General features: G+C 43.5%; 1 protein-coding gene across 3 annotated transcripts in view; it reads left to right on the top strand.

Moving 5' to 3' along the window:
* The window catches only part of DCDC1 (doublecortin domain containing 1), a 533,665-nt gene that overhangs the window by 117,574 nt on the left and 403,092 nt on the right, over positions 1–12,999 (top strand). For all 3 annotated transcript variants that reach the window (XM_088470412.1, XM_088470415.1, XM_088470413.1), the window contains exon 10: positions 12,331–12,497. In XM_088470412.1, coding sequence (XP_088326538.1) covers positions 12,331–12,497 — 167 coding nt within the window. The remainder of the gene's footprint in view (positions 1–12,330; positions 12,498–12,999) is intronic.

Below are 12,999 nucleotides of genomic sequence, written 5' to 3'. Positions count from 1 at the left end.
GAACTTTGTCTAAAATCCATTATTTTTCCTAAATATTCCCCTGAGCGTCCCATAGTCACCTTCCCCTTTCTGATCACCACATATCATGTAGCAATAATATCTCTCTATACAAACTGTGCCACCTCACTATACCACCAGATACATGCAAAACAAATAACCTCACACATAAGGACATAAGCAGCAGTGATAAATAATGTTATACCGATATTGTATTACATGGGGTTGGGGCTATAGAGAGATCTGGTGATGGAAAAGGGCATATGGGGTGAGGAAATGCCCTTAGTCAGCTGATGCTGCAAATAAAGGGCTACCAGTAACGGAATTGGAATTACTTTAGTCTCACTAGCGACTGGTCCCCAGATCTTAGTGCGACCAGAATAAGGCCCCACATAAACCAGGTCATAATGGGACTCGCTAATAGGCACTCTGCTGCTATCATTTATTTATTCTTTCAGAATAAAACAGCAGGATGGACACTAGGAAGAAAACCTTCTTTATAAGTTTTTTTTAAGTGAAGTCTCCGGGAGCCATGTTGCCAACATCTGCATCCATTTTAGATGCAGAAGAGTGGAAGGGGAGATGGAGAAGGAGGGGGAATTAAAGGTGTGGACATTGTAAAGAGGAGCTGTGATTTTTCAAATATATTGTGTGTGCGTACAGTACCTCCAAGAAGGTTGTGGATTGAAAGATCTATAGTAGTTAGACAGACAGTCAATAGGTTGACACCAAATGGTTGACAGGCTGGATGCGGTTAATATACCTACAGCCGGGATGCCGGCGTCGGAATCCCGATTAGCTTTTGAAGACCAGCGCCGGAATCCCAACATGGCTGGAGATACCGACGATGGAATCCTGACCTCCGGCATCCCGATCGTAAGTATAGCGGGGCTGGGTAGGTGTTAGCCGCGGGGGGGAAGATTAGGTTTAGTCCCCCCCCGGGGGTAGTTAGGGTTAGGCTGCGGAAGGGGGAAGGTTAGTGTTAGGCTCCTGACAGAGGGTTATGGTTATGCACCATCGGGGAGAGGTTAGGGTTAGGCACTAAGTGGGTAGGGTTAAGGTTAGGCACTAAGGGGGGAGGGTTAGGTTTAGGCACTTACCGGGAGGGTTAGGGTGTGGGTAGGGATGGTTAGTGGGTGAATAGGGCAGGGGAACACTACTTACCATTCTCCTGTTGGGATTGTAGGCATCGGGATGCCGCTATCAGTCTATTGATAGCCGGCTTCCCAACTGTCAGGGTATCATACCGATTTCCAACAGGCAATAGCTAGACTGGGTCAAAAGTTCGACATGGTCAAATAGTCGACAGTTAAATGGTCAACGTGGACTAAGATCAACGGGGTCAAAAGGTTGACACACAAATGATCGACAAATAAATAGCCTACACTTTTTGGGGGGTTCTTTTAACCATAATCCTCTCCTAACCCTCCCCCTGGTGCCTAACCCTAATGCTGGGTACACACTGGCAGATATATTGTCTGATCAACTGATCGGCCAATATATCTTGCGTGCGTTGGCCAGTGTGTACCAGCGATATGTCTGTGAATGACGCCGTTTACAGACATCATGTCGGCTTTGCTGCACAGCCGATGGCCAATATATCTGCAGATATATTGGGGCATCGTGCTGTGTATACGGGCAGTCAGACGACCACCTGTACACTTGCAGCAAAGGCCGCGGGGAGGGGGACGCGATACACCCTTGAGGGACCCGCTGCCAGATGACAGATGATGGTTGTTTAGTGTGTTTGAACACAGAGCTTAACTCTCCCCCTGACGTCTAACTCTAATCCTCCCCCTGGTGTCTAAACCTAACTGTCCTCTTCCGCAGCCTAACCGTAACCTCCGCAAAGTGCCTAACCGTCATCCTAACGCTAACCATAAAAATTATGTGTCGACAATTTGTGTGTCAACCTTTTGACCCTGTCAACCTTAGACCATGATGACCTTTTAACTGTAGACCATTTGACCCTGTTGACCAATTGACCCTCTCTACCTATTGCCTTTTGACCATTTGGTTTCAATCTATTGACTGTCTATCTAGACACTGTAGATCTTCCATTCCTGTAGCTTCCAAGAATACATTATCAACTGAGGGTGGGAGGGAAGAACAATGGCAGAAGAGTCCTCCACATCAGTTGTTCCTTTAGGGCTCTACCTACATCACCGTTACCAGTACGGTATGTTAATTTTATATGATCATTTATATTTAAATAGGCCATTACAGAAGAGATCACATTAAGCCATCAATATATTTGAAGTCTGAAATAGATTTTCCCCAGTGTACTATATGCCTAAAATAATTTTTTCGCTGGTAAATAATATGTTATCATTTTTTGGCATTCAGTTACGATACATAATGGCTTGAAAGACCTTCAAATCTTGTAATGTACTGATAAAGTTGTGGAAGATGATTCATCTAGTTAGGTAGCATTTATCTGGTGTAATTGTCCATGCATTATAGGTATTATATATATCTACATTATAGTGACAGTCTTGCAAAACAGTTTTAAAACATTGGCTCTGAACTACATTTGATGTGTGTGACCCAGAGCTAGAGAATTACGTCCGGATCATTGACTGAACAGATAATGCATTTGATCATTGTATAATGAATATGTTTGTTCTACAGTTGTAATTGCAACAAGCTAATTATACAGAATAGGCTTTTGCAGGGATGTTGAAAGTCAATAAACTTGTTTGTAATAAAACACTTTCAGTCAATATATGAGAGATTGAATAAATAAATAAAATGGACCCATCACCTACACAGTCCAAGCAGCTATTCCGTCAACTGGGCCAATATTCAGTCTGCCGATACATTAGGAACTAGTCACAGCCGTTCACCTCATGAGGCAGGGTGAGTACATCATCTCAGGAGACACCAGCCTAGGGGAGGCAGAAACAAGGTTCTCACCTCAACCATTGCTCAGGTCACTGGCTACTTACTGCTTTAGTGAGTGCACTGACTGGAGCAGAGAGTGTTGTTCCTCTTCCTCAGATGAGGCTCAGGTGTAAACCACATTTTTACCAGGCCATAAATAAATGCTGTGCCAGTATAATGAAATGGGGTCCGCAAAGAACCTACTTACGGGACCTCTAAACCTAAATACTAAGCAACCTGTAATATTCACAAATGTTTAAAGATTTAAAGGGGCAGGGACTGATGTGAATGGCCAAATATTCTCTGTAAAGCGCTGCGGAATATGTGTGCGCTATATAAATAACTGGTAATAAATAAATAAATAAGACTTAAAGAAGACCTGTTACTATAATACTGGAAGAGGAGGCAAGACCCCCTCTCCCTTTGCTTACCAGTTTGAGGGCAAGAGGAACTAGGAATCAGACTCGTCCTCTCCACTCCTCTCAGGATCCCGGCAGTCAGAATCCAGACGCCGACATCCTGACAGGGTTAGGATACTGATAACCTGTCGGTAAGTATCCTAACCATACCCCTAAATCTAGACCTCCCTCCCCGCAACCTAAACATAACCTTCCCCCCGCAACATAAACCTAACTGCCCCCACCCCTCTGCGCCCTAACCTAACCCTCCTTCTAGTGCCTAATCCTAACCCTCTCACTAGTACCTAACCCCTAACCCCAATACTTACCATCGGGATGCCAGCAGTCGGGATGCTGGCGCCGGGATTCTGACTGGTGTCGGGATTCGAGAGCTGGCATCCTAATAGTTGTGTTATAAACTACATCCCTCTGCTACTGCTTCTAAGCCAGCTTTTGACACGAGGAGGACAAACATTGGAAAATCGGCTCCCCAGGTCCATCCCATGTGCCTCTTATAAGGCCCATCAGTCCCCCCACAAGCCACATAGAGCCTTCACGAGTACCGCAAGTATAAACACCGCATCGTGCCACTATCCACCAGGGCACATACAATCCTGCCACTTGCACACTACAGTGCACAGCAATGCCGTTATGCTCCAGGCTGCACCAGCATTGTTATTATACAGTATGTGCCTTTTGTTGTTTTACCTGGTTAAATAAACGTAAAAACCTGGTTCAGCTGTACCACGTCTGGACTAACTGCCACCAGCACCTCTGCTGCATAACTCACTTAACATCTTGTACACCCAGGGCCCAGTGTACTACCGGTGGCTTTATACAGTATATATCCGGTTATGCATTCAGACACCCCTGCACTGATTGGGATGAAACCAACGTGAGGTGGTCCATTTGCATCCTGGCCAGGTTTTAGATGGGTTAGGGTCCCGGTCGGACCTCCCTTTGGTGTATGCTGGGCAGAACTTTGACCTGGGGAGCCTTCCATTGGATGGATTTGGACAGAAACTTCACAGAGTGGTAACATTGGATCCCAGAAGACATACTATGGGATTGAGGTCCCGGTTGGACTTCCCATTGGTGTACACTGAGCAGAATTTTGACCCGGGGATGCTGGGCAGAACTTTGACCCGGGGAGCCTGTTCTGGGCCTTCCGCAGGATGGATTTAGATGAAAACTTAATGGTCTGGGTTGCCTAATGGAGAGGTTGGGGTCCCGGTCGGACCTCACGGTGGAGTGCACCAGGCAGAACTTTGACCCGTGGAGCCTGTTCGGAACCGGGGAGCCTGTTCTGAGACTTCCACTGGATGTATTTGAATGAAAACTTCACAGAGTGGTAACATTGGATCCCAGAAGACATACTAGGTGGTTGAGGTCCCAGTCGGATTTCCCGTTGGTGTTCTCTGGGCAGAACTTTTACCCGGGGAGCCTCTTCTGGGCCTTCCACTTTATAGATTTGGATAAAAACTTCACAGCGGGTTGGGAATTAGTCTAATGGACGCCTAATGGAGTCGTTGGGGTCCTGGTCGGACCTCACTGCAGAGTGTGCTGGACAGAACTTTGACCCAGGGAGCCTGTTCTGGGCCTACCACTGGAAGGATTTGGACACACATCACATAAAAACGTAATAACTTGAAAATACGCCTCTGCACCAATTGGGATGAAACCAATATGAGGTGGTCCAGTTGGATCCGGGCCATGTTTTAGGGGGGTTAGGGTCCTATCAGACCTCCTGTTGGTGTACGCTGGGCAGAACTTTGACATGGGGAGCCTGTTCTGAGCCCTACCACTGGATGGATTTGGTCGAAAACTTCACAGGGTTGAGGTCCCGGTTGGACCTCCCATTGGTGTATGCCGGGCAGAACTTTGACCTGGGGTGCCTGTTCGGGGCCTTCCATGGTATGGATTTGGATGCAAACTTCACAGAGGGGTAGGATTTGGTCTGGGATGCATAATGGAGTGGTTGGGGTCCCGGTCGGACCTCATGGTGGATTGTGACGGGCAGAACTTTGACCCAGGGAGCCTGTCGTATGAGGACATGCCCCTGTATTTTTTGTTTGTGTGGGTGGGCTCCAGTCTCTTACTTTGCCAGGGGCGTTCAGACCCCTAGATACACCTCTGCATGGCTAAATCAGGCTGGTTAGTGTGGTCAAAAAGTGGGCCAATGGTCACAAAGGCCAATGGTCTCTGAACCAATACTGTATGTTATGTGATTGCCAGGCCTTTAGCGGTAAATAAAACAATATAAATCCATTATGGAGCAATCTGTGCTTTCCCACACTAATTTAGCACACAGGAGCCTTTAGTTCAGGACACATATGAATTACACAGGTTCTGTGGCTGGCTGACGTCAAGTCTTCATTTCACCTGGTTATAATCAGCCACAGAACCTGTGTAACTCACATGTGTCCCGAATTAAAGGGATGATATCCCTATGTAAGGGACAGTGCAGAAAATAATAATAATAATATCGTGTCTCCTCTAAGTGATCTAGCTCTACATTTTTGGATAATTCAGCAAAACACAGCCAATGCCTTTTGTTGCACTTAAAAATCAATTGCTAATTTGTTTGTTACAAATAAATCCCTCCCGGATGCAGTGAGAGTGAGTAGCATGTTCACCCATTAGGGGATGACAATAATGGGAAGTGAGTCGAGACAGCTGTAAGTGTGGCAGTCACTCTCTCTTCATTTACTCAGCACAACAATAGATCATGTGTGTTCATTTACACCACATTACCCAGAATTATACTGCAATTCCTCTGCTCGGGGTGATTCCTTCAAAAAACTATTTTAAGTACTTAACATAACAATATAATCAAAACGTCCTATCCTTTGTTCTCAAGAGCCAGGGCTGTGAAGAGAAGACCTTTAAACACTGCACACAACACTGGAGAAAAATATAAGGCTTACCCCAATTGCAGTTGCAGCTTCTCTAAAGGACTGTCCATTAAACAAAAATATTGGATTTGTAGTCTCAGGAAAATCTATGGTTCTATGTATGTTTGTCAAACACCCGATTTTCTATGAACGTAATTCTCTCCATTGCAAAATCCCTTTTCGAGTATGTCATTTCATGCACTGAGATATTTAATTAACATAGTCCTATACATTGACCTGTTATGCTCGCCTGTTAACTCCAAAGAGATGGCCTCATTGGTGGGAGCGCAACAGACTTAAAGTGTATTGGAAAACTCCCAAATGTCCCTCGCAACTGGACCCCATTGAGAATCAGTAAGCGTGTGATGAGTGAAGTGGTTTTGAATATCGCCTTTAGATTCCATGCTGTTTCGAGGCCAGCCCTGAACATAGCAACTCTTATTTCTATACACAGTACCTCTTCACTCTCAATTTAACCCAAAAATCTGATGAACCCATTACCACAAACCTGATTTCATGGAACAAGGCATAGATATAGTTACGAACGATCAATCACCAACCGGGAAGCATTAACACTTCACACCATTTTCTTGCTCTACGTGCTCAAGCGGAAGATTGTGCAGGCATATTTAATACACAGTTACTTTGTTTAGTTTAAGGACAGACATGACTCACGCTGTATTTAGGAAAACGGAGGAGAATGTACATATTTTGCACATGTATACTATCAAATGCCAGACTTACTACAAAGAAACAACATTTAAAATCACATTTTATTATTTATTTTTGTTTTAGATTTTTTTACAATTTTAGTTTTAATGTAAAAATGAAGTAATGATTGCTCCTAACTAATTTCTCCATTATTAATTTATTATATATATATATATATATATATATATAAATATATATATATATATATATATATATAAAAATATATATATAATAATATATATAATATTATTATATAATATATATATAATAATATATATAATATTATTATTATTTATTTATTATTATTATCTTATTTTTATTTTTTTTTCTTGTTAAATTGCACATCAGTGTTTGACATGATCAAACTATTGCTCAGAAGCCTGGAACTGCCACAAACCTCGCAGACGTATGGCGTCAATTTAATGGGATCACCGGAAAAGCAAAACACCTGTGAGCGATTAGATGCAGCGATCGCGCGCCTGTCATTTAGATAGGCACCACTATTTAAGGAAATGACTGCTAAAACTCCTCTCATAAGCACCTAAGGGACAATAAGACTTGTCAAGTAGCATGTAAACAAAAATACACAGCAGATGTTAGATTAGTTTGGAATAAAAAAATTTACCCACTGACTATTGCACTTTTATCTTTTGAGTGAGAAATATATTGATTGGCATCAAATAAAGTTGGTCACCTGACCGCAGCAAGTGTACATTGCACAACCCCGGATTCACTTGTACATTCTGTCGAGGTTTCAAATACACTTCTTTGTACTGCTAAAATCGCATTAAATTTATTCAGCAGTAAGTATACAAAACATCAGAGACAAAAAAAAGACAATGACAGATGGCGGGTTATTAACATAAAATAGAACATTGTTCACAGATTATAGTTATGTTTACTAAATAGTTTAAGTTTCTTTGCAGACAGAAGACTGTTTTTTTTTTTTTTAAATGAATACTCATTTTGACATTGTCAGTGCTAAGAAGAAGAGCAGGCATGCATCGAAATTTAAAGAGTTTCATAACTTCTTTATCAGTTGTGGTTTAATATTTTATTGAGTGTTGTACTTTAATCAAGTATGTTACCTGCAAATGTACAATACTTGACTTTTAATATGATCTCTCTCATAATCAACATTTTTTTTAGGTTAATGTTTAAGATTAATGGTTTGTAGGGCATGGGTACTAATGTATCCCCCTATGGTTTCCGGGACTAAAAGACCAGGATCGTCAATTTTGTTAACAGGCTGCTAATGCCTGAAAAGTGCAGTAAATAATAATTTAGAATGAAAGGTTTTTATGTACCCATTACCACCATTAAATATGCAACAAAGCACTAGCTATTTCTTGTGTACACCAGTTACCAGTGCAATAGATTGTATTGGTAAAAGTGTAACGCATGAAACAGTGGAGGATTGATTTAAAAACACTGCGAGACAATGAACCTGTTTCGAATTTGCACAAAGACCCTTATTCAGAGCCGGACGCTCTCTCAGAGTGCTCGCTCTGAATCAGGGCGTTTTTTTTTTTTAATGGAACCGGCCTCCTGACCGCTCGCTAAGCTGTGGGTGACAACCCACAGCTTTTGCGAGCGGCCAGGTGATGGTCGTGATGGTCTCGACCATCCCAACCATCGGGCTTTGCGACGAGACCCTTGTGGTAGGGTCTCGTCTGCCGCAAGCCCCAGTGAGCTTCCGGCTCTAATAGAGTCGGAAGCTCACTACTGACATCACTGGTGATGTCAGTGGGGCCGCCCACAAACGGCAGGCGATCCTTCAAGAACGCCTCCAATTGCACAACCACCCCCCCTCCTCACCTACAAAACGGGGCGAGCTCTCATTAAATATCGACAGCCGCCCCGTCTTATAGTGAGCCCAGGAGCGACGGAGCTGCCATCGCTCGCTGGGGCTCGCGCATGCGCATGCCGGAGCCGCCTCCGACGTGCGCATGCGCAGTGGGGGACCATTGACCCGCTTGCAAATGGGTCTGAATCAGGCCCAATATGCGAACACAATTCCGGATGGCAGCTGCGAATAGAATGCTAATGTGACTATATACCCGTATTATGAGTTGTATGCATCTATTACCCCTTTCACAAAGCATTGCTGGGTTGCACCAGGATTTTGTACACAGGACCATCTCGGGTGCGACCCGGCTGAGACCCCTTTTAGACTGGCGGCCTGATTGGCACATTGCCGGGTCGATGACGTCACCGCTGTCACGTGCCAAACTGAGATCATCTCCATGCGCCGGCTTTTCCTATGCTATGAACAGTTCCGAGTCGCATCAACCCAAGTTACCCGTTCACACTGCATCGCATGCCGGGTTGAACCTGTGTGCAACCCTGCTCGTTACCCGGGTTAAAATGCTGGGGCGCTCGACCAGGGTTATTTCAGCTGGGCCCTTTGAGCAATATCCCGGGTTGCAGGGCATTCACGTGAAATAACCCGGGTTATTGCTGGCAGTGTGAAAGGGATTTAATAAGTGATCACACCCCTCACACACACTCTTCTGTACCCAAGATCAGCCACCATCACTATCATCAACGCTTACACCTACTCTATAATGGGTGCAGGAGATACATCTGAATTTGGGGTCCACTTTGCACAAACATGAGAATACTGTAGGGAGTAACTTTGGCTAAACACCGCGACACACCAACAAAACGCCTCTCTTGTGTGCATTCACATCATCCCCTTCCAATAGACACCCAGCTGACGTAGAGAAACGGGTAAAGAGTACGCACGATTCTGAACCGCTCATATGTTACCTGCGACACATGCACAGTTTTCTAAAATTGACTAGATACAGCCACATCTATGTGACTCAGAATAAGGCCCAATGTGTCTACAGCATGTCAACTTTAATATTTGTGCATTTTCCCAGCATATATTTGCAAAAGAACTCTAAGGAGCATATTTACCAAGCTCTGATCTCATTAGAGAGTTTCTTCTATTATCTACCCTTATTAGCAGGTAGAGTATATATTATTTGTACTGACTTTTATCTGTTTCCTTGTATAACAACTGTCACGGCCAGGGTATTTCAGCATGGCGCTTGGCGGGTGTTACCTGTGAGGTCGTTGTGGCACGGGCTGTCTGGTGGCGGAGCTGGTGTCTGGCGGGGGGCTTTGCTGTGCGCGTTGTTGTGCGGGCTTGTTGTCACTCTGCGCTGGTAAGGCTTGGCGGCGTCTAAGTTCCGTTTGGCATGGGCGCCGCCATATTGCCTTCTGGCCATGTGATGCGACTGGTCAATCCTGGTGAGTCACATGTTCCCTCCGGCCAGTAACAGCACGGCATGGGGTATTTAGGAAGGTTCAGTGCCTTCCTTCTTTGCCAGTGCAATGTGTATCTCAGCCTAACTGAGTGAGAGGGAGTTCTCTGTGCTTATCCTGTTCCTATGAAATTCGCTATCTGCCAGTCTGCCTGTCAGCTTCTAGCTTCCGCTGGACTACCCGCTTCCTCCACCACCCTGGCCCATACCTGAGTGCCTGAGCCTGCTGACATCCTGCTCCTTGCCTTAGTTCACTACCTGCATACCTGGCTTATTATTTTCCTGCATCACTACCTGCATACCTGGCTTATTATTTTCCTGCATCACTACCTGCATACCTGGTTGATTATTCCAGTCTCACTACCTGCACACCTGGACAGTTCTTATTGTTTCCACTTGGACATTAACCCATTACTCCCACCACAGAACTCTAGTGCACGTTTATATATACCTGGACTTTTATTTACTGCCATATTTTATGTCTACTCAAGCACCTATTAAAAAACCTAGTTTTATATTCAAACCCGCTTCTGTGATCGGTCCTGCTACCACCCCGGGTCCACAAACAACCCAGCCCAAGCAAAAAGCTGTACTTCACAGCATTGTAATTAGGCAGTATAGCTGGAAAACTATATCTGTATCTCTCTCTCTCTCTCGCTCTCTCTCTCTCTCTCTCTCTCTCTCTATATATATATATATATATATATATATTGTGGTGAGAGGGGTTGTCTCTCACCTGAATTGCCCACATACCTGTGGAATCAGCTCCCTCCAATGCAGTAGCAGTGGAGTTGTGGAACTCCGGGTTTTCACAGTTGCACAGGCTCAGCTACAGCTCATCACTGAAAGACAGAAAGAGTTTAGAACTCTCATACACCTAGTGCTCTGGGCACTGATGCTGAGTAGCGGCCAGCAAGTAGGCCCAAGTGACTGTAATGCCAGGGACCAAGGGCTATGCTGGGAGAGCATGGCTGATTGTGTCTGCAAGCCACTGCAGTGGACTGGCTGACTGCTAAACACAAGGAGTGCTGAGACCTTTTGTGTTCATTTGCTAATTTTCTATATATACCTGTGTTTCCAGGCCTCCAGAACAGAACACAAGGAGCAGACAGAGTTAAGGATCCTGCTGTCTCCTACTGGATAGGTTTTCCACACACCTGCATTACATTGATCTGGTTGTTCTGGAGTGTGTGATGGATAAAAGGATTCTGGGATCCAGTAGGCGGGGCTCCAGATGTTGACTAGCAGCTGGACGATAGCTAGGGCTGGTGGGGCATAGCTAGTGTCAGGAAGCCATCTCATGTATACAATTGTGCTGTAACAACATTTATGAGTAAAGAAGCCATCTAACATAACCAACCGGTGTGAAGAGTCATTTGTTTGCACAACGGTTTTTACAAAATACATATGTGTGTGTATGTATGTATATATATTTATGTATACACACAAAAATATATACAGTGTGTATATATATATATATATATATGTGTAAAATATGCGTGCATATATATATATATTATATTAATTTTATATGTATTTAAATATATACAAGTGTATATATGAAATAATTTTAATACGTGTGCACATATATTTATTTTATATACATGTTTCTAGTTCTTTGTGCTTACTCTGTGACATTTCACTGACTTGCTGAAATGTGACAGCACCTCAGCCAGTACCTGCGAACAAATAATGGTCCTATGCACATTTCTGCAAGCATGATTTATTTATTATTTCAGCAGCTTTTGGAAAGGAAATAGGGACCATACGTCTTGAAATCTTTTCAGGACAATGCAAGTAAATTTCAGCAGGGTTTGTTCCAACTCATCTGTGATAAATGAGAAGATAAGGCAATCAGTGCACAACATGACACTCCGTTCAGTTAGTTAGGTACTCTTTGGAACTATTCAGGTGTGCGCTCTCAGCTCAGGAGCCTGACACAGGGGTATCTCAGTATAAATGCCTCTTTCACGCTGGCCACAATTTAAGGAGCATTCGGTCTTGCTAAGACTTAACCCAGATCATATATTATTGACATTATCATTACAGACAATTCCTGTTTCCATGCTAGACTCTGGACTATGACCTTGCTAACAAAAAAACAAAAAAAACAAGTTTATAATTTTATTTTATATTGATTGTATATTTTTTATTTTATTTTTTTATCTCCAGTCCCATTGCTTGACAAATGCTTGCAAAACTCCATCACATGTTTACGAGGACCTGTGTGGCTCTCTAAGGGAGAAGGTTTTAGCCCTACTGGAGTTAAGGTTTATATCCAAGGTGTCTTGTCGGCCCTGCGGCAGAGGCTAAAATCTTCAAAGAATTACTGTCACCAGGTGAGTTAGAACTTTATTTGTATTGTTTTTTTTTGTGTGTCTCTGTACTTGTGTCAATCCAATGATTGACACTATGTCATAAAGAGGGGTGCCATACAATGTGCTGTAAATTCCATTACAATGCAAAGACATTCTCTGCAATGCAAAAGCTCATCTGCAGTGAGAGAACTGGTTACATCTGTCTTCTGTAGGATCATATAACTTCCCACTTCTCCTGCACAACCTACACTGCTTCTAGAGTGGACCATGTCAGATTTCTTCTCAAGCAAAACAATACCTCCTACTGTCTATTATGAGATCTAACCATTGTCATGCAGCATAACCAGGAGAATTGTTGCCTTAAAGTATTTGTTATTAAAGGGGAATTAACACAAAATCTAAGAACGAATAATAGATTTATTACAGCAAGATCATTCCCTTTGTTTATTTGGTCACTATTTAATTTCCTAAATGGAAAGATATAAATCAGACTTTGAGACATATGCTTGGGGTGTGGTACGAA

This window comes from Taudactylus pleione, unplaced genomic scaffold (genome assembly GCF_031769625.1).
Source record: "Taudactylus pleione unplaced genomic scaffold, aTauple2 ptg000100l, whole genome shotgun sequence".
NCBI lineage: Eukaryota > Metazoa > Chordata > Amphibia > Anura > Myobatrachidae > Taudactylus > Taudactylus pleione.
This window is presented reverse-complemented; position numbering and strand designations above follow the sequence as displayed.